This window comes from Sebastes fasciatus, chromosome 11 (genome assembly GCF_043250625.1).
Source record: "Sebastes fasciatus isolate fSebFas1 chromosome 11, fSebFas1.pri, whole genome shotgun sequence".
NCBI classification, from domain to species: domain Eukaryota; kingdom Metazoa; phylum Chordata; class Actinopteri; order Perciformes; family Sebastidae; genus Sebastes; species Sebastes fasciatus.
This window is the reverse complement of record NC_133805.1, coordinates 5,345,465-5,372,944: the sequence shown is the minus strand read 5'-3', so window position 1 is coordinate 5,372,944 and position 27,480 is coordinate 5,345,465. Positions and strand designations below refer to the sequence as shown.

Below are 27,480 nucleotides of genomic sequence, written 5' to 3'. Positions count from 1 at the left end.
ATGACATTTTGGACAGACATGGATGTAAACTGGCATACTGTACAACCACGAAGCGGTAAATCTAGTTTACGGCTTTAGTGTCCATGTAGTGTAGCGCAACACAGCTTATGGTGCGATATTAAAGGATCATATATGAACTGTTACAACTACAGATGCACCGATCCGACTTTTAGAGTCCCGATAGAAATACCTTGGCTTTGGGTATCATCCGATACCGAGTACCGATCCGATACCAGTGTTTAATTAATCAGCTGTATGCCTCGCTGTGTGGAAGTGACTTCTTTTATGTGTAAGGCAACATCAGGCTTGACTAAAACATCCCTTCTTTAACTTTGTAAAACAAAATTTAATGAATAATAACAGGAATTACAATTTAGGTGTAAACTTTTTTAATGCAGCAACAAATTGGTCAAAACTTAAAGGTCCCATGTTGTAAAAAAGGTCTTTTATATTATAAAGCAGGTTTAAGTGCTAAATAAATACTGTTAAACTATCAAAACGCTCAATATACGGAGAAATACACACAGCCCGTATTCAGAAATTGTGCGTTTGGAACAAGCCGTTAGGATTTCTGTCCATTTGTGATGTCACAAATATACAATATTTGGACCGTTACACGGTTTTAAATGTAAACATTCTAAATGTGCCCCAGTTTATTTCCTGTTGCAGAGTATGTAAATAACATCAGCTGACAGGAAGTAAAAATGGACCCAAACTGTTGCCTGGAAACGCAATTCCGTTGCAATTCCATTGAAATGCACTAAAACGGAGTGTTTCAGACAGAGGGGTGAATACAGGTATATTCAGGCAGACAGTATGAGGAAAAGAAAGTGTTTTTTGAACATTACAGCATGTAAACATGTTCTAGTAGAAACACAAAATACAAGTATGAACCTGAAAATGAGCACGATATGGGACCTTTAAAAGGGGATTAGAATTCCAGTACATAATGTATATAGTATATAAACGTAGCACTGAATCGGTGTATCCATAGTTACAACAAGCATGTGGACCCGACTCCCTTTAGCTTTTAAAGCCTGCTGTTAAATAGTCACTATAGTATTTATTCATGTCCTTCATCATTCATTTCTCTTAAATGTCTCGTGACCTGGCGACACAGGTGGTGTTCAGATCCACGTCTGCGATGGTGTACATCTTTATCCAGATGAGCTGTGAGATGTGGGACTTTGACATCTACGGTTAGTTGGAGCTCTCTGATTTGTTCTTCACACTCTGCGAGCAGGTTTTGTTTGTGTTTCAGTGACATACAGTCACGGCTCTCTGTCGGAGGAGAATGTCTTCATTTGGATGTTTTTTTGCTCTCAGGTGATCTCTACTTTGAGAAGGCTGTGAATGGTTTCCTGTCGGATCTTTTCGCCAAGTGGAAGGTTTGTGATTTATTTTTGTCGTAATATTTTCTTTCAAATAAAAAAGCAAACGAAAAGCAAACAGTGTTTTTAATGTTAAAACAGGAGAAGAACTGCAGTCATGAGGTGACGGTTGTACTTTTCTCACGTACCTTCTACAATGCCAAAACTATCGGTGAGTTTCTTACGTTGTCACAGTGAGTTACGATGCATATTTAGATAGTTATCATTAATACAAATATTATTTTCCTCAGAGGAATTTCCTGAGATTCTGAGAGCGTCCATCAGGCAGGATCACGAGGGACGTTTCTATGAAGACTTTTACAGGTAACCATAGTTACTGTACATGACTTTTAATTATATACCTTAATTGAAGTTAATCTGAAATACCGACTGGATGAGGTCTACTGACGGTGCTTAAAGGGACAGTTTGAAGAAACAGACAGGAGTACGGGAGTAAAGCAATGCACTGCTGTGGACGGGGGCAGCAGCAAAACGGATTTTAGACACTTTAAAAGGACCAATATGTAATATATTTACTGTAATAAATCATAAAATGTCCAGGATATGTCATCAGAGATTAAGGAAACTTCCTTTGAAATTTCCATCCCGGTCCGGAAGGTGTGTTTTTGTTTTGGCTGGTGTGATCTCGTCCGCGGCCCATTTCGACACCCCGTTGTCACATATGAAACAAACTGGCACTCAAACACAGCCTTCTGCAGCCACAAAAGCAAGCTGACCAACTGGATCAACAGATAACATAACTTTAGATTCTACTCGACCTGAGAAAGCCTCGGCACATCGCTCTGTGGTCCGTGTGCAGCTGGGTTATCAAGGCAGCGAGTATTTGAGACACACAACCGCTGAAGTGATTCTGTCTACTGCTGCTGCTGGTGGCCAGAGGCTAACGCGGTCGTGTCGAGAAGGTAACCCTCAAATTGCACTCCAGTCACACCGGAAGAGCAGACGTGCGACGGCTCCAATGTTTTGAATTTGGACTGCTGTTCCCTATTTTAAACGCTAGCTGTCAGTACTACATATTGTTCCTTTAAGTGTACGCTATATTTAGAATATTTTCACGGCTTTACCTCGCTGTCAGACAGCCCTTTTCTGACGGAGAACTGAAGCTGTTATCGATGTTCTCTTCAAAGCCACCAGACTCCTTTTACAAAAACAGTAATTTTACCTCACAGAACACAGGAGTTGCTGGTTTACCGCTGCCTCCATCGGTTGGTTTGTTTGTGTAATACAAACTATCCGAGGGAGGCAGCAGAAGACCAGCAACTTCCATATTCTGCGAGGTAAAACTACTGTTTTTGTCAATGGAGTCTGGTGGCTTTGAAGAGAGCACAGATAATGGCTTCAGTTCCCCGTCAGAAAGGGCTGTCTGACAGCGAGGTAAAGCCGTGAAAATAGTCTACACAAACTGATATAGATTTTTTAGGTGTGTAAAATCCTTTTTTGCTGCTGCAGTACGTTGCTTTGCTCCCGTGCTGGTACTCCTGTCTGTTTCTCTGAACTCTATCTACTGTGGGTAATACACAGACAACGGAGAAGTACCTCATACAACCCCACTTGAAAAAAATCCGAACTGATCCTTTAAATGTTTTGTGATCAGGGTCGTGGCTCAGAATGAGAGACGGGATGAGTGGACATCACTACTGGTCACCATCAAGAAGCTCTTCATTCAGTATCCTGTCCTGGTGCGGCTGAAAGAAGCAGGTAGGGAACGAGTCCAGCGTTTTACCGGACTAATGGATCTTTGGATCAAGTGCCTTTTATGACCAAAAAACCTTGCGTTGTGTGTGTCTTGTGTTTATTTACTTTCATTCCAGATGGTTTTCCTATTGGTTACAACTCAACTGCTGCTCAAGGAAACTACCTGGAGGCCATTAACCTTTCCTTCAATGGTGAGGAACCAGAATAGAGCTGCACTGGGGGCAGCTTATCAAAAGTAGGATTTGTTGTATTCATTGTGCAACTATACTGAGCTTACTACATTTTAAAGCTTGGTAAGCTTGGTAACTATTTCTTAAAGCCCCCCTCCAGTGTATTTTGGCATTCTCATAATATCTCATATTTATTTGAGTCATTTCTTGACTAAGTTTGCACATAAATTTACTCATTGTCTTAATATTATCCAGGCAAAGTCAAATAATACTTGAACAAACAAACAGTAATTGGTTATAAAGTGAACAGAGACATGAAGAACTCACTTTAGAAGAAGCACTTGCTGAAGGGAAGTGTCTTTCACACTTCTACTAAGTAGAAAAGACAAGAGGAAAAGCTGATGATCACCAATGTCTCCCACAGTGTTCGACAAGCACTACATCAACCGTAACTTTGACCGCACCGGCCAGATGTCAGTGGTCATCACACCCGGGGTGGGAGTGTTTGAAGTCGACCGTCTGCTCATGATCCTCACCAAACAGCGTATGATTGACAACGGTGAGCATGACCATACAAACACACTTCAAACACATGGAACTTCAAACTGAACAATAGATGTTAACAGACAATAAAAGGTTCATTGCATAAAGTTAAAGAGATAGTTGGGATGTTTTTGAACTGGGGTTGTATGAGGTACTTCTCTATAGTCAGTGTATTACCAGGAGTACCAGCACGGGAGCAAAGCAATGTGCTGCTGTGGACGGGGGCAGCAGCAAAACGGATTTTACACACCAAAAAAAAATCAGTATCTGTTTAAGTGTACGCTATATTTAATAATGTTTTCACCGCTTTATCTTGCTGTCATACCGCCCTTTCCAACGGGTAACTGAAGCTGTTCCATCCGTCTATGCTCACTTCAAAGCCACCAGACTCCTTTGACAAAAACAGTAATTTTACCTCACATAACACGGGAGTTGCTGGTCTACCGCCGCCTCCATCGGTTAGTTTGTAGTGTTATTGTGTGACTTTGGTGAATCCGAACTAACCCTTTAAAGCACCAAAGTCACACAATAACACAAACAAACTAACCGATGGAGGCAGCGGTAGACCGGCAACTCCTGTGTTCTGAGAGGTAAAATTACTGTTTTTGTCAATGTAGTCTGGTGGCTTTGAAGAGAGCATAGATAACGGCTTCAGTTTCCCTTCAGAAAGGGCTGTCTGACAGCGAGGTAAAGCGGTGAAAATATTCTAAATTCAGTGAACACATAAACTGATATTTTACGTGTGGTGCCCGTGCTGGTCCTCTTGTCTGTTTCTCCAAACTGGGGGCGTGTCGACCGTCATCTACTGTAGGTAATACACTGACTATGGAGAAATACCTCATACAACCCCACTTCACAACATCCAAACTGTCCCTTTAATGATGTTGAATGGTGACACGTACTTTTCTCTCTGTAGGTATCGGCGTAGACTTGGTGTGTATGGGGGAGCAGCCTTTGCACGCGGTACCATTATTCAAGGTAACTCATTCAGAGCATCTTTCGATGCATTAGGCTGTATATATATATACCTGACTGGTTTCTGATGGTTCGTTACTCTCTGTAGCTGCACAACAGGACCACACCTGGAGACTCTCGTGTGGGAGACGACTATAACCTTCCTCACTGGATCAACCACAGGTAAAAACCACACGACTGATAAATAAATTTAAATTCAAGGTGGAATTGATTGATTGATTTTATCTTGCTTGCGTCTTTTCTCTTCAGCTTCTACACCTCCAAAAGTCAGAACTCTTGCAGCTCCTTCACCCCTCGAATCAAACTGGCCGGTCGCAAGGTGCGTTCACATTTTTGTTGCAGCACTGTTGTTTGACTTTAAAACAATTCAAAAAGGATTCTCTTTGTATGTTTTTAACATTTCATTAAAATAACCTTTCTTCTAGCTTCATGCTGAGAAATTCAAGAGCAGCAAGGACCACAGTAAGTTCTGACTCTTTATCTCTCTGAGCTCTTTTCCACCAAATTAGCTCTGGTTCTTGAACCGGATCCGTTCAGGATTCTTGGAACCTTGGTGCGATCTGGCGAACCAGCCCGCGTTTCCACCAGTTTTGAGCGGAACTATTGTAATCAAGGATGTATGTAATGATGATGTATCAATCCCAAAATAGCCCACGAAATAAGGAATAGTCCCACAACATAATTCTTTATTCATATTCTCAGACTTATATCTCTGTTTGTTGTGTGTAGAGTTGCGTGTGTGTACAGTGCAAGCCCTCCAGGAAGAGCGCCGGTCGTTGATGCCAATTTTCGTAGCAGCCAACGGCGGTACTACAACTTCCGTGTCCGTCACGTGATGCCATTGGGCCCAAAAATACTTTTTCTCCATAGACTTACATTGGGAAAGAGACGTCTGTAACTCAGCGGATAATTTTTTTTGAGGTGAATCAACTTCCCTGTATGAACACTTGAATAGTCCTTATTTAAATCATCAGGTCCTAGAAGTTGTAAATGCACTAATAGCTGTATCCAGAGTTATTTCCCTTCCTCCGTTCATGTGAATGAGACCCAGACCGAGGCTGGAGCGAGGGCTGGGAGGCGGAGTTAGCAAGCCGTGACGACAGCGTGACGGCTTTGACCCCGTGACCCGAGCCATGTGACCGAGCGGACGCTACTGCGCCTGCTCCATGGGCCCAAGGGATGCGGAAGATCGTCGGGCACTTTTCCCGTCAGAAGTCGAGCCATTTAGGCTTCATGCGCCACTGAGCAACTTTCATAGGAGCGAACGGGGCCTCCAACGCTGTATCCAGTTCTCTTAACACACCCACGGTACAGTGTTGCGGCAGGCACTGGCACTGAAATGGGGGAGATGGAGACGGACAGACAGAAGAACATGTCAGCTTGCCGCGCCGTGCTGCTCCGCGAATATTTCTCACCGAAGCTTCAAAGTCTAAAGAAATGGTATCGGGACAGCCCTAATATGACATGCCCACTGCTATTTTTTGGTTCCAGCTGCGGACCAACTTTTCGGGTTACAAACCAATTTATTTTTGGTTGAAGCGCTTTGAATGTCTGAAATTAGATGCGCGAGTCGGAACGGAACCCGTTCCATGTTAGTGGAAAAGGAAAAGGAATTAGATAATGGTGCTATGGATGATTTATTACAGTAAATATGTTACATATTAGTCCTTTAACACTTTGGTCCAGACTGAAATATCTCAGCAAACTACTGGATTGAGTTAAATTTTGCACAGACATTCATGGTCACCATAGTATGAATTCCGTTGAAGTTGATGACTTTCGTTTAGCGCCACCATGAAGTTAACATTTTGGGATTTTAGTGGAATGGCTTTACAACTTTTGTGGAAGGATATTGATGGGGCCCATAGGATGAATCCTAATGACCCTAATCCTCTTCCAGCTCTCTGTGCACCAAAGGACTCTGAGAACAGCCTTCCTATTCAGGTGGACTACGACGCCTTTGACGCTCAGGTGTTCAGACTGCCTGGTCCTTCACGGATTCAGAGGAGCACCAACTTCAGGTATCTTACTGCTCGCACAACACGAAACTACGCTCCACTGAACACAGAGGACAGAGTTATCCTTTCTAGTGAACCTTGTGGACCTTCAGCCTCGTTGAACAGTAGTGACTACGTGTCTTTCAGGATGGGTCGAGACAAAGAGTCGAGCGGGAGGAAGAGCTGGGGCTCGGTGGACGTCAGCGCAGGCATAGGCGCGTCCCCTCCTGTTCGCTCTGTAGGTCCGGAGGAACAGCGCAGCCTGGCCTCTGATGATAGTCTGGGCCATGTGTCCAACATGCTGCTTATACCCCGCATGCCTCCCGCCCAGTATGAGGTCAGCAGCTCCCTGGGATACACCAGCACCAGAGGTAACTCCTCCACATCTTAAAGGAGCAGATCAGACTTGTGGGGTTGTATCAGGTACTTATCCATAGCAGAAGATGGCAGTGTGGACGGGGGCAGCAGCAAAATGGATTTTAGACACCTAAAAAAAATCTCTATCCGTTTAAGTGTACGCTATATTTAAAATATTTTCACTGCTCTTTACCTCGCCGTCAGACATCCGTTATCTATGCACTCTTCAAAGCCACCAGACTCCATTGACAAAAACAGTAATTTTACCTCATGTATCCAAACTAACTTTCGGTGTGTCCCGCACCGTCGGCTCTAGTCTGCCCGTGTCTGAGTTTTTTCGGCCGATTCAGCATGTTGAATCGGTGGCGGTGCCCGTCGCAGAGAGAAATCACTCTGATTGGCTGTTCAACTTAAACTAACAAGTGCACGAGAAGAGAAACGGACGTGAGGAAAGCAAGCCAACGAGTAAAGTCAAGAGGAGAAACACAAAAGGCTCTTCTCATTTTTCATCTTCATCACATCTGATCATTAAAATACACGGATATTTTCACACCCACATGAACATCTGGAATGAAGCTAAGTACTGAGTGAGAGTGGTGTGAAAATGGTCGGCTTTGTTTCATGTACGTATCATAACAACAGCTTGTATATCCGCCGTCCTCGGTCTTCCGGTTTCCCTTTTTAAATGACGAATACAGACTACCGCCGCCTGCTGGGAGGAGAGTTATTTCCTCTCACGGGGGCGCAGAACGTGCGTGCTGACTGGCCGTCGGCTGTAGTCTTTGCGGTTAGTTCGAGCGCAACTTTTTGGCCAAGACAAAGGCGACGTGAGGCGACTCAACGGGCCTTCGACGTTGCTAGTTCTTTGATGTTGGCTCGGCGTGTCCCCAGCTTAACCGATCGAGGCAGCGGTAGACCAATGACTCCTGTGTTCTGTGAGGTAAATTGACTGCTTTGTCAAAGGAGTCTGGTGGCTTTGAAGAGAGTAGGGATAGCTCAATACCACTTTCTGATATATTGATTTTTTTTAGGTGTGTAAAATCCGTTTTGCTGCTGCCCCCCGTTGCTTTGCTCCTGTGCTGGTACTCCTGTCTGTTTACGCCATCTACTGTAGGTAATACACTGACTATGGATAAGTAAGTATCTCATACAACCCCACTTCAAAACATCCAAACTATCCCTTTAAGGGAAAACGCTTACAAGGGATGTGACAAAGAGTGCTCCGTCCATCTCTTTCCGTTCTCCATCCCATTCTTGTTGTCTTCTTCTGTTGTCCAGAGTTGTTGGAGAAGATGATGGACTCTCAGCGGGACTCCAGTGCCCCGGGCAGGTTCACAGTGGGGAGTGCTGAGTCCACCCTGCACATCCGTCCAGGAGGTTACACTCCTCAGAGAGCCCTCATCAACCCCTTCACCCCGTCCAGGATGCCCATGAAACTCACCTCCAACCGGCGGCGGTGGATGCACACCTTCCCTGTCGGTGAGGGAGCACACGGCCTTGTGAAAACACTTGCATGCAGGGTGCAGTTTAATGGACCTAGCTAAGGTCCTGTATGTGTGATCATCTTGGATGATGTAGTTTGTGGTGTATAACACAGTATATTTCAGCAGCATCACAAACTGCAGCCTCCAAAACGATCATGCAGTTTAAGGAACACCTCCGTAAAAACAGCATGTACTGTATGTGCGCTGTTGTCCCTCAGGTCCTTCTGGAGAGGCCATCCAGATCCACCACCAGACCAGGCAGAATATGGCTGAACTGCAGGGCAGCCAGCAGAGAGATCCCTCCCACACCTCCGCTGAGCTGCTGGAGCTGGCCTACCACGAGGCCACTGGAAGGTCAGACACAAGTCAAAGAAAAATGCAACTCGAGAAGCACAGACAGTGAGATGAATGCTTGGTATTTATCTTTTTCATTTAAGGCGAACAACGTCGAGGCACGCAGGAGAGAACGGTCTTTACGTCGGGGGAGGGATGGAGGAGTTGACTGGAAGTCCAGGGAGCCACAACAACGGTGATATGCCGACTATAAAGCCAGTGTTCTCCTGAAACATACTGAGTATTTTAACCCTGCTTTATAGGTTGGCGATGTTCTATAGTCCCCAACAAATGCTCTATTTCCTCCCGTTTGAATAGCCTGAACTGTTTTCAAAGATTTTTGTCTTCAGTAGGAACCAATGTATGGAGGACCACAAGAGTAAATAAAGTATTTCATTGATTAATAATTAATTTTACAATAAAATAGGCATTAATAAATGAATAATAATCTATGAATAAATGGACTACATTACAATGTAATTCATTATTTGACATTTTAATGGGCAATAAAGAGAAAAATCATAAAACGAATTTACAAATGAAATATTAATCCATCAATAAATAGTTCAAATTTAAAAGGGATTAAAAAACACACACCATAAAACAGTCAATAAGAGCATCATTTAAAAATACATAAATTCATTAATAAATAATGGAATTTAAAAATTCTATTTGAAAATGCAGTTTAACAAGAGAAATAAATAACTGGATTCACAATTAAATTAAAGCTGCAGTAGGTAAGATTGGAGCAAATACAATTTAAAAAAGGTTATTTTTATAAAAACCTTTTGTCATTATATCCCGACAGTAGTGCATGAGACAGATAATCTGAAAAAAGTCATGTGTCTCTGTGTCCTCCGGTGCTCCTAACGGCATCTGCAAGATTTCACAGACCGGAGGAAAACAACCAGTCAGAGCCGAGCTGGAGCCTTGTCGTCTCTGAGCAGCTGTCAATCACTCTGCGAACTCCGATCAAACGGTCAAACTAGGCAGCGCTGATCAAATATGAATCAATATTCTGTTACTGTGATGCCTATTTCTCTCCTCAAATGTTTTCAGAATCATCTTGTAGTGAACTGTTTAGCTGTAAAATGAGAACGTTTGTGACCCGGCAGCCATGTTGAGATCAGTTGAGGAAATACCAAGCACCGCCCACCAGCTGGAGCACAGCCAATAGGAACGCTCTCTCTCTCTCTCTTTCTGAAATGACCTGTGATTGGCCAAAGTCTCCCATCACGGGCTAGATGTTTTAAAGCCTGAAAAAGTCTAGTTTCTTCTCAGAACACTTGAATTACAATATGCTGAAAGGTTATTCTGGAACTTTTGTCCAAAGATGCCAAAAAGCTGCAGGTTTAATTGAGAAAATAATCATCAGATCAATCGACAAACTGACTACGTTTACTTGAACAGTAATATTCCACTATTATTCCGAGTTTCAGTTGGGGTTCAGTTTGTGACACACGGCCTCTCTCCTGTTTTACGGTCAGCTCTGTGCGTTGGAACACAAACCAGCTAGCCGACAGGTTGCAGAGATGCATTCCCAGAAGGAAAAAAAAGAGAAACACACCTACTGTTAAACATGATGAAAGACTTGGATGTGAACAGGTTCTGGGATATGCGCAAATATCTCAACACCGACCTTTTCCAGAAGGTGGTTGAAGGAATGAAAGAGGGAACGGAAGTCGGCCACAGGTTACGTTAATCGGAGTATAACGGCTGCTTGTAAACGGGAATATCAGTGGAATATTCACTTGCATTAGCCATGTAAACAGCTTAGTAGGAATATTGTCCTTTTTCGGAATAAGGGCAAAAAAAAACAACGGAATATAAATAATAATAAATATATAATAACGTGTAAATAATCGTTAGTTGCACCCCCTGTGAAGCTGCTCCTTCTTTGTTTTAATTGTGATCTCCTTACAGGAACTCTGACCAACCGCGGATCCACGTTTCAAGACTTCTCCCTCAGCGGCGCCGATCCAAGTGAGTCCACCTTGCCTCCCACGGAAAAAAACAAAAAACATGTCAATTGATAAGTCGCAAAAAAAACCCCAAAGATTTGTCAGGATCGGGCTCTGATGTTCTTAATCACCAAACTTGATGATGATGATGCCGATAAACCGTCAGAGGTGTCTTTAACCTGTGAGGGTTTATTCAGCTTTGGCAGGCAGGTTTTCTCTGGGCGTCTGTCTCCAGGGGGTCGCAGGTTAGAAACCACTCCTTATAGGTCATGTGGCTCGGGGTTACCCCTCCTCCTCCTCCCTACTGTATCCTCACTTTCTCCTTTCCTTCTCTGGGCCTTCTCCCTGTTCATCTTAATTCTCATGATGAAATATCACCAGGTCTTAAAATCCTCTGATTCATTAATTAGCCCTCACGTCATTTTCTTCACCATGACCTGTTTGCATTCAACAAGCCTTGTGTGTGTATATATCTCATTCCTGCATGGCAGTATGCGTAGTATATGTCTCTCTCAACCTCTTAAATTCACTGTAAACAAAATCTCTCTTGCGCACAATATTGAATGTTTGCTCACCATCCGTATGTTCTGCATGATGTGATTTCTCTGCTTAAATTCGACTCAGTCACTTTTTGCAGTTCGCACCTTTTGCTGAGCTCAGGACACATTTTCCACTTCTTGCTTGTGACTGGTGGCGATCACAGACTGTCACAGGGCCACGATCTGCATGTCTGATCACTGCACCTCAACTACAGGCCCCACCCCTTCAGGAATCACCAGCAGAAGGGGGTGAGGGCGACGAAAGGCCAGTAAAAGTAACACGTTCTGTTTTTTCTCTTCCCCTCTCTTCTACTTTTGTTTGTATCTTCACTCTTTCTTTTCCATCTCCACATCTTCATCCTCTCCCCCAACCTTTCTTTACTCATCACCCCACTGTGCCTCCCCTTTCCTCTCTATATCCACCCCCGCCCCCCCACACACATGTACCTCTCCACTGTGGGTACATGCATTTGTCTTTGCTGTGGGGATTTTTTTTTGTTTGTGTACATGTGCGTGTATGTGTGTATGTATGGTGTGGGTGCTCCTGAAGCCCTGCTGCTGTCTGCACCCCCGACAGTGCCCAGCTTCTGCTGCACAGTGGGGGTGGACTGGAAGTCTCTGACCACTCCGGCCTGCCTGCCCCTCACCACCGACTACTTCCCCGACCGCCAGGCGCTACAGAACGACTACACCGAAGGCTGCTACGACCTGCTGCCGCACAGCGACCAGGAGAGGTAGAACGTCCTGTCTTTTAGAGTACGACTGTCTGTAGCCGGTCACTTCAACTCAACAGCTGTTCATGCATTCACATGCCCAACGGCACAATGTCCTCTAGGGATCTGGGAGACATGTCCCCCCCTCACTTTTATAGTTTACGGTTGATTTTCTTACTAAAATGACTCTGAACAAAGTATAATAATCTGGATTAGAGAAGAAAGACTGCAGGCACAATTTAGGGCTGAAATAAACACCTTCACGTTTCGGGGAAAATAAATCATTGAGTCATATTTTATTTTACAGTTAAAGGGACTGTTTACACTTACACTCTTATAAATCATTGCGGTTCGGTGTCCTGTGCGCGCTCGCGTGTGGCTACGCTGTTCCAACACAAACTACACGGAAGCAGCAAAACCGCAAAGTTACATCTACTGAAGCCTGTCTTGCAAAACAGTGTCAACTCTTCCTGCTCCAGCCCCCCGACTGCGGTCAGAAGACACGAGGGAGACCTTAGCTTTGGTCTCCAGGGCCGGAGTCTCTGCTCCTCTGCTCCTCTGCTCCTCTGCCTGCCTTCACTCACACACCGCGCTCGTTCTCACTCGCTATCTCGCTCCACCTCTCAGATGCATGCTGCTCACTCCACACTGCAGAAGAGTTAGTTTAGCTCTGAGAATATCTAGTGAATGTTCAGTGGACGTTTGTGCAGAAATAACTGCTGCAGCTCCTCCAGACCAACAGAGGTTTCCCGTGTCTTGTTTCCTGCTGCTGAGTGAAGTGATGGGGCTGACGTGTGTCGCCTCACTGTGTTGAGCGATGCTCGTTCATGTCTGTGTAGAGCGAGCACAAGCGCGAGCAACAGGACGCTGACTTTCGTTGACTTAACGGAAACAGGAGTCGCTGTTAACAAGCAATTTCTGGTTCTTACATAGAGTCCCTTTTAAAGGGAATTTGAAAAAGCACTCCCTCGGGTCCCCAGCGACACACCCTGCAAGTGTGAAGCAGATCGAATGAGCGGTTCTCTCTCTAGATATGCGAAGGAAACACGGACAGAGGATGACCGGCAATAAGAAAATCACAGAATCAGACTGTGTTCGTTTGTTTCTCAGGCGGGAAGACGAAGCTCCAGTGATGAGTGCGTCTCAAGTGTTTGAGGAGTTTATCTGTCAGCGGTTGATGCAGGGATACCAGATCATCGTCCAGCCCAACAACAGGAAACCTCAGCCCGCTGTGGCCACACCGCTCGGCAGCAGTCCTCTTTACTCCAGAGGTTAATTCATGTTTCATATCATTTGTTTTGTGTGTATATTTATTTAAAATCATTGACATTTTCAGATTGTCTACTGTATTCTCACATCAAATCGTAACCGTATATAAGTATGAAGTTCTTAATACATGTATGTGGGATGTTTGAAGTAAAGTTAGCTTGATATTCTCTGTAAAATAGCTTTTCCACCTTTACTAACAAACTAAATTATAACTTGAATATGTATTTGTGATAACTCAGTCTACCTCTGCGACTGTATATGTCCTCTTTCTTCTCCAGGGTTGGTCTCTCTGCGTCGAGCAGAGGAGGAGGAGACCGTTTACTGGCTCAGTATGGGCCGGACGTTCCACAAAGTGTGCCTCAAGGACAAGATTATCACAGTCACTCGCTACCTGCCCAAGTGAGTAAACGCCCGGCAACCAACACACACACAACTTATTCTGCATCTTTATGCCGTGTTGAATAATGATGTGTGTTTTCTTTAGGTATCCGTATGAGTCGGCACAGATCCAGTACAGTTACAGCCTGTGCCCTCCGCACTCTAATGCTCAGTTTGTGTCCTGCTGGGTGGAGTTCGGCCACGAGAGGCTGGAGGAATATAAGTGGAACTACCTGGACCAGTACATCTGCTCTGCTGGCTCGGAGGACTTCAGGTGCTCACAAATACACAAACACATACTGATTTCAGGGCTATTAATGTTTAGTTTATGGTCAAAGCCAAATATGCAATCTACTATTGAGTAGGGGTGGGAACAAAAATCGATTCACCTATGTATCGCGATTTGGAAATAAATTTTTTTAATGCCAGAATCGATATATCTGCTTCATTTGAGTCTCTGCGGACATAAAAGGAAGTTACCGCTTTTATTGTTGTAGTCTGAGTAACGTGACGTCATATCCGTTCCGTATCCGTCAACCAAAACAAACCGCAGCGAGCCGAAATGAAAAAGCAGAAAACGGCGGAGGGTCTGCGTGGATCCGACCTGCACCCTCACATGTTAAATCCAGCGTGGTAAACACTACACATCCAGTAAAGAATGGAAACACTTTGGGTTTCACACATTGACAGGAAAAGCAGAGCTAGACATCACGTCTAAAGCTGCATGCTAACTCTGTCACAGACAGGAAACGTCATCGTATCGCGGTACGGTGCCGGCCGTCGCTCTCATCTCCGTGGTCAAATGGGCCGACGCTACAACTGTAGAGCACCCATATACTGACATTTATGTTAAATGCATTCAAACGGCCCCGATGGAGCTGACCATGGATGGATAAAGAGAACGGAGCTGACGGGAGAGCTAGAGACGGACTTGGAGAAGTTAGAGGAAGTAGACACGTGTGACTACGTCCGGTTTTCAAAATAAGGTGTTAACAAAGGGAACTGTATATATAAAATACATCTATGGAAATAAGATTGATTGGATTATATTCACCAGAAGTATAAAACATTACATGTCCCTTATAAATTAAAAAGAAAATACCACTAATTTATGAGGGAGATGTCTTTATTCTTTGATTTTTGAGTTGCTGGAAAAAACTTAATAAATAGTTCCTGACAATGATCCTGATATATTTGACTTCAGGACATCTCTGACTACATACAGACACAAAGTCAAGGATTTTTCACTGTATAAATTTAGATATTTTCCAAAGTAAAAGTCCCTAGAAGTGTATGATTCATCTTTTTCCCATGGTCTAGTGTTAAAACAGTTAACAAAAATCGCGATAAATCGCAATATCGAATCGCAATACATATCGAATCCGCACCGAAGTATCATGATAGTATTGAATGGGGAAATAGGTGAATCGTCCCAGCCCTACTGTTGAGATGTGAGAGTTTTATATCCACTCTGTTACAGGAGTATCATTATCAGATAGCATGCTCTGCCTTCCTTCTGCCTCCACAGTTTGATCGACTCTCTGAAGTTCTGGAGGACTCGCTTCCTCCTGCTGCCAGCCGGAGGAGCTCGGCGGGTGGCGGACGGGGAGGGCCACTGGGATGTTTACGGGGAGGGAGCAGGCGCTTGGATGGGTGGCAACGGGGACTGGGTGCTGCTGGATGGCTTCATCCGCTTCCTGGAGGGACTCAACCGCATTCGGCGTCGCCATCGCTCCGACAGGATCATCAGAGTGAGGCTCTTCTAGTTTACATCACGTTTGTTTTTTTATTATTATTAGTCTTTATTAAACAAGGACCATGCACAACAAACATTTATCTCAAAATGAGAAGATGATTTATGCCAGATTTAGCTGTGAGCTAATTTCCATCTGCGGCAGGTACACACAAAACCCTCACCAGACAATACATATAACTTTGTTTTATTTTGTGCTTCCGTTGAGTTTGTGTTGGAGTCTGAGTTGTGGTGGAGGCAGTTTGTTGACGTTAGCCGACTCTATTTCTAACCGAACTTTAGCTATGGCTAAAGCACTCACGAGCGTGCATGAGGTGACATCCGTTGGACCTTCCCAGGACCGGGTTCTTCACATTAAAAGCAGTCTACAGGCTGAGAGAGGAAACCCAGAAAGTCACGGAAGGTTTCATTTTTACTTCCATCAAGACCGAAGACTTAGGAAGGAGGTTATGTTTTCACCGGCGTTGGTTTGCCTGTGAGGAGGATTACTCCAAAAGTGTGTGATGGATTTGAATGAAAGTTTTTGGAGGGGTGGGGTGTAGCACAATGAACAATCCATTCATTTTGGTGGCAATCCGGATCATGATCCAGATTTAGGAATATTTTTACGGATTCCGATCAGCCTGAGCATTAAGACCACAGAGTATAACACATGCACAGTGCAGCTGATGAGGCGTTGATGACACGTGACCCTGCCTCCTTCTTCGAGCAGAGAGAGACGTGTGTGGATGTGTGTGCGGGAGCTGCTGGCCGTCCGCGCTGAGAAAGAACAAAGCGGTAGATGACGGGATGAGAGACAACGTAGTGTAACGTTATACAGACATAACAAGGCTGCTGAATGAGGCATCCGGCGATACGTTACACGGAAACACACCGTGTTAATAACAAGCCGTCCACCTCACGGTACCGCCAGCTGTGATCTGTTTTTAAAGTCAGGCATTGGCGGAGGTCTGCGCTCTCCGAGTGCAATTCTAGTTTTCGTTAGATTACAACCCGTTCACACATTGTCAATAAAAAAAGATTTATAAGAGTAAAAACGTACGTACAGTCCCTTTAATATCCGCTGTATCTGTAGGTGCTGAAATGTTTGTTTCACTTCTCTTCACATAGCAGAAGGGCACACCAATGAAAGGACTGCAGGTCACCAGTCCTCTCCCTCCGTACCCTACCGAGCCGTTGGCGCCCCCACAAGGCAAGAAAGGCACATCGGCTCTGTCAGCCTTACTGGAGATGGAGCAGAACCAGAAGTGAGTGATTTCCTGGGACCGCAGGCCAATTTGTGTTGCAGCCATGAATCTCAGTTTTAACTGCAATCTTTCTGCTTCCCGTCAGGACTCTGGAGGAGCAGCAGCAGCAGCAGCAACAGCAACAGCAGCAGCAGCAGCAGCAACAGCAGCAGCAACAGCAGCAGGCAAAGCCCTCAACAGCTGTCAGTGAGCCCTCGAGTGTTGCCACAGCTCCCACATACGTAGACAGCCCCCGCAAGGTGAGCGTCTATACTGTGTGTGTGTGTGGATCAGAGTACATTGTTTTGCTTCAGGTGTTTTTTAGCTTTTGCTGACTCATCTGAATGTTTTTTTAATCACCTACAAATACTTGGATAAAATGGTTCTTCTTCGCCGGTGCTTCGGTGTGGGGCTTTTGCTCTTGTTTCTCTCCTTCCATCTGCATTTGTCCCCCCCCCCATGCTCTCTGTTCCTGTTGCTTTGGGTGTTTGATCCGGGGTCATGTTCTTCCTGTGTGCTCACAGGACGCTGCCTTTATTTTGGATTTTATACGTAGCCCTCGCTCCTCCTACATCTATCACTCTCAGGTCAGTAACGAGGTCCCTGGGCATCACTGCAGCTGTGTGTGTGTGTGTGTGTGTGTGTGTGTGTTTTAGTGTGTGTGTGTGTGTGTCCACATGTGCTGTAGCTCCTCTAACTCACTCTGCATTGCTGCATGAGCATGGTGTGCAGAAACACTCTGATGTTTTTGTCTTGCAGTGCCCCGTCAGACTCTAGTTTTGTAGTGTGTTTGTATTTTGTGCCTGCTGGTAGGTAGATAGTGACTCTGTCAACTCTCACACCGGGATCACATTTAATCCATAGCGCAGTAAACATTTCGACATAACACTTATTCAGTGAGGTTAGTTGTTATACCACATAAATTAGTTCGGTCAGTTTGTGAATTTGTGGCTAAATTGTTGCACAAATAGTCAGATCTCATGTTTACAATGTTAAATCCAGCAGTACATGTCCAGCAGGTCCGGCGAGGACACTATAGGGGACGCGCTGCTCCACTTAACTCGCCCTTCAGGTGGTGACGTACCCTCTCGTTGAATGAACCTGATTGGTCCCTGGTTTTCTGCTCGCCGTTTCAAACAGGAAAAAAACAGAGCCGATCCCAGCTGACATTGGGCGAAGGCGGGGAACACCCTGGACAGGTCACCAGACTATCACAGGGATGACACATAGAGACAGACAAACATTCACACTCACATCCACACCTACGGGACATTTAGAGTCAACAATGAACCTGCATGTCTCTGGACTGTGGGAGGAAACCTGAGAACCCGGAGAAAACCCACTTAAATATTATTTTGTATGAAGCCTTTTTAAAAAAAAAAAAAAAAATAATGATATCATGACAATTTAAATGAATGAATCTGAAAACCTTTCACGGACACCTGGGAGTCCCCGGCATCGTACGGAGGAAGAAAATGCCCATTAGATGTCTGTCCTAGGGCACCAAAATGCCTCCATATGCGACGTACGTACAGTCTAAATAGCAAAACATTGTCTGTTCAGTGACTGTGAGCGGACTAAATCCTAAAATCAGTGCGCTCCAGTTGCAGAGAGTAAAACATGTAGTGTGATCCTGGTGTAACTAACATGTACTAGATCAACTTTTGAGGCCCACTCCTGTTTCCATGCATGACATCAGGACTGGGCTGGTCTGTTCCCCAAAAACAGACATGTTTTCTTCACTTCCTTCCACTGTTATCTTTCCATTCAGATCGTTTTCATTCATCCAGGTTTAGAGATCTTTGTGTCTCTGAGCGTCTGCCTCCACTATACAGTTCAACAGCAGCAGTGTCTCCCGTACTCTGGATAAACCACAGGATGCACTTTGGGACAGTTCCTCTGTGGATCATCCAGAGCAGCAGCAACACTGCTTCTATGAAAAAACAGGAATCCAGACTAACTTTTCCGTTGTTTGCACTGGTGTGCCTAACTTTTTTCATTTCAGGTGCACCAGCACATAATTTAGGTGCACCAAAAAAAATTGTCACCGTTTGTTTTGGAGCCGCAATAATACATTTCAAGCGTATTGTCAGTTCCTATATAGGCCAGGGGTCAGCAACCTGCGGCTCCGGAGACACATGCGTCTCTTTTTACCCTCTCTTCAGTGACTCCCCGTTGATTTTTTAAAAACATTAATGGAAATGAATAACGGTTATTTTTTAACATTTTCGTTTATCATTCTTGTAGGTTGATTCTTACATTCTCCAGTTGTAAAAATCTGTAGCCTATACGCCGAATGTTTTTTATTTTGTTTTATAATTTCAGTCAACCAAAATGTGCGTCATAAGTCGTAATATTAGGAAAATAACGTCATAAGTTTACCAAAAAAAAGTCGTAATATTACGAGAATAACGTCATAACATTATAAAGTAGTAATTTTCCGTGTTATTTTAGAGGGGAAATAGAGCAGCGTGTGTGAAAATGAGGAACATGGAGCATCTTTTTGTTATTTGGTTTCACAAATAACGAAATACTTCATCTTCTGGCTCATCAGCAGCACGTTATCATCAGTATCAGGACCTTGAAAAGATTGTGCAAGAAACTGCGTTTATTCCGAAGAAAGAACCACACAGACCTGATGGAGAAACTGACTCTTCTGTTTAGGAGGACATTACTTTTTTTTCTCGTAATATTATGACTTTATTACTGAAATCTCTAATTCCCCCCCCTCAATGTGGCCCTAATACTCCGTCGTAGGAAACCTTCACAACATACTAAAATGAATTGAGTGAAGTGCTTTTAACTGTGCAGTTGCCTGCTGAGGCCAGCGAGGCTGCAGATAAAGGAGTCCAGCCAGCAGTGACAGCCGGAGCGGCAGCACAGCCTGCAGGAGAGACCGCAGCCGGCAGCAGCAGCACCTCAGACACCAGGTAACCTGTCACTTCCTGTACTGCAGGGATACTCTTGACAGCTGTCTAGCACATCAAAAATGATAAAAAGGATTATAGTTAAGACTGTCAGAGTTACTGTAAAGCTGAGACTCTTGTGGATCCAATGAGCCCAACTGTATTCGTGTGTGATGATGTTAGTCCCCATAGGAGACATTTCATTGGAATGAGACCATTTTTTTTGTAAAAAACTTGACCTCACTGTATAAAATGACCTGTGGTGACCTCTAGGATAATCACAGCCTCATGAAACTTTACAGCCACAAACTAGATAACTAGAACATTCAGAGGATGGATGGATCAAACTAGATAACTAGAACATTCAGAGGATGGATGGCTTTCCTAGCTAGATTGACAATAAGGGGGTTTCTGAGCAGTTTACACAACAGAAGTGCTCGCCATCCAATCACCAAAATGCATTCTTGCAGAAATCTCCAAATTTCAAAAAGATTTTGATCCCAAATCACAGCACGGCTTTTTCTATAGTGCTCCTCAAGGTCTTGGTGTCTTAATGTGGTATTATAGAGGGATTATTGATCATTTTTATCAATTTTCCAGTGGTAAAAAAGAAAGTTACGTTAAGAACTAAATCTGTGTAACAAATGGTATCAACCTAAAAATTGCTGCGTTTGCTTTGACATAAACTGAACTACCACATCTCCCCCTAAAGAACCCCGGCAGAATATAAGAATATAAGATATTCTTATTTGATGACATGTTTTACTTTAACAGTAAATACGCTGAAACTGAAAAACAGTGAGATGATGATGATAGTTTTAGGATAATCTGCCTAAACAGTAACCTGTGGTGGTTTAGCACTGATCTGTGATCTGTTCTCCCAGTGGGCAGTCTGCAGCGGGAGCCCTTTCTCTGTCCTCTTCCTCAACACTCCTGGAGATCCTGGAGGCCATCAAACATCCCACGTGAGAGTTGTTGTTGTTGTTGTTGTTGTTGTTGTGTGTTTTTGATTTGAAGCCTGTAAAAGGAAACCAGTTCATGTGGCTGTTGTAACCAGTATGTATGTAGTTATGTAATATTTTAACTACTTTAGTAAAAGTAATAATTATAATTCATATATTTGATATATATTTTTGATATGTATAGATTTTTTTATTTTATTTATCATTATACTATATATGTTTATGTTTTTCTTAATTTTCTTTTTAAACTATTATTAATATCATTTTTATGTTTAGTTGTTTATCTGCTAGGGCTGTTGTTGCGATTTTTATATTGTAGTGGGCTCAGTTTTAAAGCTAGAGTGAAGATACTGGTATCACATGAAACTAGAAAAACCTAATGAATCCATCAGTACCAACCATGTCATACTAGCTTATCATGAAGAAGGTTAAATAACGCTCCAACTTACGCTTACAATTTGGCGAGGAAAAACTGGTATGGTCATTTTCAAAGGGGTCCCTTGACCTCTGACCTCCAGATCAGTGAATGTAAATGGGTTCTATGGGTACCCACGAGTCTCCCCTTTACAGACATGCCCACTTTATGATAATCACATGCAGTTTGGGGCAAGTCATAGTCAAGTCAGCACACTGACACACTGACAGCTGTTGTTGTCTGTTGGGCTGCAGTTTGCCATGTTATGATATGAGCATATTTTATAGGGGCCGCAAGTGATCAACAACGGCTTCAGTAGCAAAAGGCATTTCCAACAATCGCTGAGGCTAAAGGCTAAACAAGCCTTACCTAGTCTGCTGAAGGCCACATTTTGGCCTTTGTTTGTAGCTCAAAAACCGACATCCATAGAAAAGTTTGGTCTCAATTTGAACCGGAAAATGTTATTTTATTGAACCTTTAATAAACAGACGTTGAGACAGGCTCTCTCGTTCGGTTTTACAAGGTCATATCTTCTGTATTTCTGTATTTAGTTGTTTGTGTCTGTGCTCTCTCTGGTATTACAGGACAGGTGTACAGCTGCTGCCGGAGCAGAAAGGCCTACCACCCAACTGCTTTATTAGCGCAGAGGTTGTTCATTGGCTGGTCAACAATGTGGAGGGCGTGGCCACACAGGGGATGGCTGTGGATATCATGCAGGTAAGAGTTGCATGTCCCAACTTTACTTTAAAATTGATGAAATAATGTCGTGGGGGGTCGACAAAACAAGTGAGGAAGAGTTAAGAAGCAGTTAAAGCTAGGGTTGGTAATGTTGAGAAACTAGCAAGAGTATGCGAGATTTAAAACGTTATCCTATATATATATATATATGTTTGTCTACAAGGAAAACTCCGCTCAGCTGTGACGTGTTTGTCTGTTTGCTTTGTGTAGAAAATGCTGGATGAAGGCGTGGTGGCCCACGCTTCTGGAGATGCCATGCGCACCTTCGTCTACGGATTCTACTTCTACAGGATAGCAGGAGAGAAGGATGGTACACATGCTCCTACTTGTATGTATCTATAACTAATGTCAGGTGATTAGAAGGAATATGTGATCCAGCAGGTGTCCTGTCCTCTGCAGCCCCGACCTCCCAGCTTCCCTCCACGGCGGCCGGAGGCTGGTCCGCCGCGGCGCTGGAGGACTTTACTCTGTTCCAGAGGAAGTGGTTCGAGGTGGCGTTTGTGCTGGAGGAGCGGCGACCGTGCGACCTCCCGGCCTTCCTCCTGCCCTGGCTGCCCAGCCGGCCGGCTTCCTACGCAAGTAGGCACAGCTCCTTCAGCCGCAGCTTTGGAGGACGCAGCCAGGCCGCCGCACTGCTAGGTACACCCAGCCCGATCCTCCCCCGGCCCACTGCCCACACCGCAGAGGAGCCACGGTCTCCTCCCTTCATCCGGCACGAATCAGATCATACAGAAGTCCACTTCAGAGAGTTGCCCTAAATGGGTTAGATGAAGTAAAGATAAAATGGTAAATACAATTAGGATTTTAGCAGATGATTAAAGCTTCTGTATTTGATATCCAGAGCGTTGATATAGCAGCAAACAACTGTTGTCTATGTAAAGATGTTCAGACCTGGCATTAACATGCGTCCTGAGTGATCCGATCACAAGTGGACAGCTTTAAGCACGTCTGTTCTGGACTCAGCTCTCCTGACAGTGGACTGTAGATCTGCATTGTTCTCCGGTGTGTAGTGCATGACGATAGCCGTAGTTTGATCCGTCCACATCACTCAAATTTTTTTGATCCCCACCTCCACCCCAGTAAAATCAGTGCATGCTGCGTGGTGAGTGTGTAGCTGATCCAGGAGCAGTAATAGGGTTGGTGTGGTGTTTCAGTGCATGCTGTGGTGCTAGTGGCTGTGGTTCAGTAGTGCTGTGGTGTGCAACGTCCTCGCCTGTCGCATCTCATCCTGGCTTCTCAACATAAAGCACGCTATCCCAACGCGGCTCGTGAGCAGTGCTTCTGCTCCGGCTCAATTCTTCATGCTTCATTTGTCATCTTTGACCTCAGGATATTCGAAAGCGCTTGCATCATTAAAGCAACAACTTTGCAAGATTAATGCTTTCCCAGTTCTCTTTGGACTGGTTTCCTGGAATAGTCTTAAAAGGAGAGTTTGGATTGTTTTGAAGTGGGGTTGTATGAAGTACTTCTCCATAGTCGGTGTATTACCTACAGTAGATGGTGGTCGGCAGTTCTCCAAACTGGGGGCATGCCGTGTTTAGGTAGACTATGGAGAAGTACTTTCCCTTTAATGTAATGCCAAAATCATTCAGTAGACACTGAGTGCATTCATAGCTTATTTGTTGTTCGAACCGCTCTCCATTAAACCAGGAAACCTCTCTTTGAACTGGGATAATGTCAGACTTTAACTTGATGTAATCCATGCTCACCACCTGCTCTCACTCCTCCTCCTCCTCCTCCTCCTGCCTGCCCATCATGCCATCCATCTCTTTGCTTCCCTTTGCCTCCTGTCTTCCCGTGTCTCTCTCCACCACCTCCCTCCGTCTATCTGTCCCCCCCCCAGCTGCTACGGTCCCGGAGCAGAAGACGGTCACGCTGGACGTGGACGTCAACAACCGCAGTGACCGGACCGAATGGTGCAGCTGTTATTACCACGGGAACTTCTCCCTCAACGCTGCCTTCGAGATCAAGCTGCACTGGATGGCTGTCACTGCTGCAGTGCTCTTTGAGATGGTAACTAGATGGCTTCTTCTTCATCCTTTACATGTTAAGAGACACAAAAAAAATAGATTGCAGAATCTACACACAAATTTAAAAAAATCATCTTGAGTTCCTGAATAGTGCAGCAGTACTCAGATCCCTCCCATTCAAAGTTCTCTCAAAAGATTTAGGAAGACAAAACTAGTATGACTTTGGGTCTGAAGAGACCCGCGATCCCGACAGACTTTACTGTCTTTCAGAGGTTGTAGCAGGTTCAGTTTTAGAGCGAGAGGTACAGATATGAAACCGGAAAACCTAATGAATCCATCGGTACCAACCATGTCATACTAGCTTGTCGGAAAGGAGGTTAAATAACGCTCCAAAGTTACGCTAAATTTTGGCGAGGAAAAACTGTCATGGCCATTTTCAAAGGGGTCCCGTTGACCTCTGACCTCCAGATATGTGAATGAAAATGGGTTCTATGGGTACCCACGAGTCTCCCCTTTACTTGCATGCAGTATAAATGTGTTATTTCCACCTATTCTAAAATGATGTGTTTGAATATTTCTGCATACTGGGGTCCCTAAACAGTCTTGGAATTACATTAACTGGGTATCACTGTAAAGTTGAGACTCTTGTGGATTCAATGAGCCCAACTGTATTCATGTGTGATGATGTTAGTCCCCATAGGAGACATTTCATTGACCTCACTGTATAAAATGACCTGTGGTGACCTCTAGGATAATCACAGCCTCATGAAACTTTACAGCCACAAACTAGAGACCTAGAGCATTCAGAGGATGGATGGCTTCCCTAGCTAGATTGACAATAAGGGGGTTTCTGAGCAGTTTACACAACAGAAGTGCTCGCCATCCAATCACCGCAAAAATGTAATTCTTACAGAAATTTCCAAATGTCAAAAGTTTTTGATCCCAAATCACAGCATGGCTTTTTCTATGCTGTTCCTCAAGGTCTTGGTGTCTTAATGTGGTATTTTAGAGGGATTATTGATTCTTTTTATCGATTCTCGAGTGGTAAAAATTGGTTAAATTTAGCACCAAATCTGTGTAACAAATGGTATCAACCCAAAAATTGCTGCAACAACTTATGAGACAGAATAGAGCATGGGGATGACCATCATATAATTCCATCATAATGTTCTAAACCCTTATACACTTTCACCATTTATTTTAATTCATTCTTTCATGTTTATTTCTGATTTATGTCTAGAACAACTTGACACACAGCGCTGAGCTGCATCTCAAATGAATTAAGCAACGTTTTTAAAAGGTTAATTTGGAGGAACCTGAGATGAATGCAGGTTTCTTGTGAGCTAACTGCTGATCATTTCAGTGATTTGATGCTAACTCTACCATGCTCTTAACTGTGTTTAACAGTTAACAGCAGAGGTATTCAGTGACGATAACGACTCGGACACTGACGGCGATTACCTGAGCTTGTCCAGGCAACAAAGTGGAAGTATATATTTGGGGAGCAGAAAAGAAGTTTGCAAACTCTTTTGAGTGAGAGAGCGAAAGAAGATAAAAGGTAGCGAGTCACATGTTAACTTCTCCGTCTGGATCTTGAAGCCACTGAGAAGTACAACTTGTCTCCTAGAGTGTGAACATGTAACGGAGGATTTTTATATATTCTAACCAGCTATCATCCGTCAGGTTCAAGGGTGGCACAGGAAGGCAGCGTCCTGCGGCTTCCTGTTGGTCCCTGTGCTGGAGGTTCCTTTCGCTCTGACGTCCTACCTGTACGGAGATCCGCTGAGAGCCCAGCTCTTCATCCCTCTGAACATCCACTGCCTGCTGAAGAACGCCAGCGACAACCTGTTCGAAGGTATAGAAGCGGCCCGACCGACTGCTGCGTTCACGTGTGTGTTTTTTTCATGTGTGCTGCAGCTCACTCACGACATGTGTCTCCGTTTGAATTCATCAAACAGGTTTTGAACCAGAGACGTACTGGGACAGGATGCAGCTCTTTCAGGAGGCCATACTCTACAGGTTGTTGTTGTTTTATGTTATATTGTTATTATATTTTTTGAGCCTGAAATACAAGGATGCGATGGGACATTTTGAGCACAGGATTTTTTTTTTGCAAGCACATACATTACATTTTGTAGAGAAATTATCACTCAGAATTATTTAATTTGAGCATTTGAATTACAATATGCTGAAAGATTATTATGGAATTTTTTTTCCCAATTATACCGACTACCTTCTGCAGGTTTAACAGACTATTTAATACAGTTTTGAGTGATAAAGTATTCTCTATAAGATATAATTAATGTCCATGCAAAAAAATATTTCCTCTACTCAAAATTGCACAAATAAAACACCATGGCACTCGTTAAATTTAGGATTACAGTGAATTACAAAGTCCTGGGTTCCGGGCCCTTCATTTTGTCTGAATTTCTGAGTTTCATTATGCAAAACTGTAAATGTTGTGCTCCTTCTACCAGATTCGGCTTCGTGCACGACAAGTTTTCTGCTTCTGCTTTTAATTTCCCCTCCGAGAACAAGCCCCAGTACATCCACGTGACAGGTCTGTCACATCATAACGTTAAAAAAGAAACACACACACACACACACAAACGTCTGCTTCCTGGAAGCCGACGAGCTTCAATCTGCTTCTCTTTCTGTCAGGCACCGTGTTCCTGCAGCTGCCGTACTCCAAGAGGAAGTACTCGAGCGGGCAGCAGCGCAGACGCAGGAACTCCACCACCTCCAACAGCCAGGGGCCGTACGGCGGCGAGGAGCGTGTCGGTTACTACTGGGCCTACAACACCATGCTGACCAAGGCCTGGAGGACGGGCGTGCTGGGCGACGAGAGGCTCGCCGACCGCCTGCTCAGAGACTTCACGGACTTCTGCGCCAACAAGGACAACAGACTGCTTGGCTTTTGGGACAGCTGCCAGGAGAAAATGAACGCCAGCGCGCCCTGACAGGAGGAGAGACGAAATGTAGATCACGAAAACTCTTTATTTATCCGGCAAAATGTTGGACTCCTGCTGCTCCGACTGATCAACCGCAGATCTCTTTGGGTGTTGACAGTATTAAACGCTTGATTCTCTCAACATCTGAAATATCAAATTCATGCCTTAAGAGCAGAGATTCTGCTCCAATATTGTGTTCTGATGTTGATTCTTTGTTTATTTACACAATAATATAAATAATAATAAGACAGTATTCATTTGGACGTTGTTTTTTTAAACCAGTGGAACAAGGAACTGCCTGCTGAGCTCCAGACTGTTTTAGACTTCCGCTGGTTTTCATGTCACATCCACCTGACTCCCACTTGACTCCCTCCAACCGTTGACGCTTTGTGTTGCATAAACAATCACTTCCTGTTATGTTCAGCCAGTCAGAGTCACAAGCAGTGTTATAATTGGACTGCAGCTGACTCATTTGGTTGGACAAAACAGATCTGAGTAGATGGTTTTCCAAAGCCCTGTTCAGACCTGGTATTAACATGTGTCCTCAGTGATCGGATCACAAGTGGAAAGCTTTAGAATACGTCTCCGCATGCCTCTCCAGTGACCACTTGTGATCCGATCTCACTTCAAATAACTGGCAAATAAACAGGCAGTAAACACGCGGCTAATACAGCAGACGTTGTGACGGAATATTACATGAATGTCAGTGAGTAATATCCTACATATTCGTGAATTCGGGTATATTTTATTTGTA

The 27,480-nt window shown here is 44.1% G+C and overlaps 1 protein-coding gene across 24 annotated transcripts in view; it reads left to right on the top strand.

Annotated features, from left to right (window-relative positions):
* The window catches only part of depdc5 (DEP domain containing 5, GATOR1 subcomplex subunit), a 30,712-nt gene extending 3,733 nt beyond the window's left edge, over positions 1 to 26,979 (top strand). For 2 of the 24 annotated variants that reach the window (XM_074650136.1, XM_074650143.1), the window contains exons 9-43: positions 1,121 to 1,199; positions 1,327 to 1,388; positions 1,473 to 1,542; positions 1,622 to 1,694; positions 2,986 to 3,089; positions 3,203 to 3,277; positions 3,681 to 3,815; positions 4,716 to 4,777; positions 4,863 to 4,936; positions 5,024 to 5,093; positions 5,200 to 5,236; positions 6,675 to 6,795; positions 6,919 to 7,142; positions 8,407 to 8,607; positions 8,831 to 8,966; positions 9,050 to 9,141; positions 10,869 to 10,928; positions 11,996 to 12,179; positions 13,269 to 13,429; positions 13,706 to 13,826; positions 13,912 to 14,079; positions 15,334 to 15,556; positions 16,672 to 16,805; positions 16,891 to 17,044; positions 17,309 to 17,371; positions 19,596 to 19,714; positions 20,575 to 20,655; positions 21,652 to 21,784; positions 22,016 to 22,115; positions 22,205 to 22,444; positions 23,649 to 23,818; positions 25,459 to 25,630; positions 25,734 to 25,794; positions 26,253 to 26,335; positions 26,437 to 26,979. In XM_074650136.1, the coding sequence (XP_074506237.1) occupies positions 1,121 to 1,199; positions 1,327 to 1,388; positions 1,473 to 1,542; positions 1,622 to 1,694; positions 2,986 to 3,089; positions 3,203 to 3,277; positions 3,681 to 3,815; positions 4,716 to 4,777; positions 4,863 to 4,936; positions 5,024 to 5,093; positions 5,200 to 5,236; positions 6,675 to 6,795; positions 6,919 to 7,142; positions 8,407 to 8,607; positions 8,831 to 8,966; positions 9,050 to 9,141; positions 10,869 to 10,928; positions 11,996 to 12,179; positions 13,269 to 13,429; positions 13,706 to 13,826; positions 13,912 to 14,079; positions 15,334 to 15,556; positions 16,672 to 16,805; positions 16,891 to 17,044; positions 17,309 to 17,371; positions 19,596 to 19,714; positions 20,575 to 20,655; positions 21,652 to 21,784; positions 22,016 to 22,115; positions 22,205 to 22,444; positions 23,649 to 23,818; positions 25,459 to 25,630; positions 25,734 to 25,794; positions 26,253 to 26,335; positions 26,437 to 26,735 (4,341 nt within the window). In that variant the 3' untranslated portion in view covers positions 26,736 to 26,979. Of the gene's footprint in view, positions 1 to 1,120; positions 1,200 to 1,326; positions 1,389 to 1,472; positions 1,543 to 1,621; positions 1,695 to 2,985; positions 3,090 to 3,202; positions 3,278 to 3,680; positions 3,816 to 4,715; positions 4,778 to 4,862; positions 4,937 to 5,023; positions 5,094 to 5,199; positions 5,237 to 6,674; positions 6,796 to 6,918; positions 7,143 to 8,406; positions 8,608 to 8,830; positions 8,967 to 9,049; positions 9,254 to 9,281; positions 9,576 to 10,868; positions 10,929 to 11,103; positions 11,308 to 11,995; positions 12,180 to 13,268; positions 13,430 to 13,705; positions 13,827 to 13,911; positions 14,080 to 15,333; positions 15,557 to 16,668; positions 16,810 to 16,890; positions 17,045 to 17,308; positions 17,372 to 19,595; positions 19,715 to 20,574; positions 20,656 to 21,651; positions 21,785 to 22,015; positions 22,116 to 22,204; positions 22,592 to 23,648; positions 23,819 to 25,458; positions 25,631 to 25,733; positions 25,795 to 26,252; positions 26,336 to 26,436 lie in introns of those variants that run through there. The other 22 variants (XM_074650137.1, XM_074650146.1, XM_074650135.1 and 19 more) reach the window with 15 other exon arrangements.
* The last annotated feature ends 501 nt before the right edge of the window (positions 26,980 to 27,480 follow it).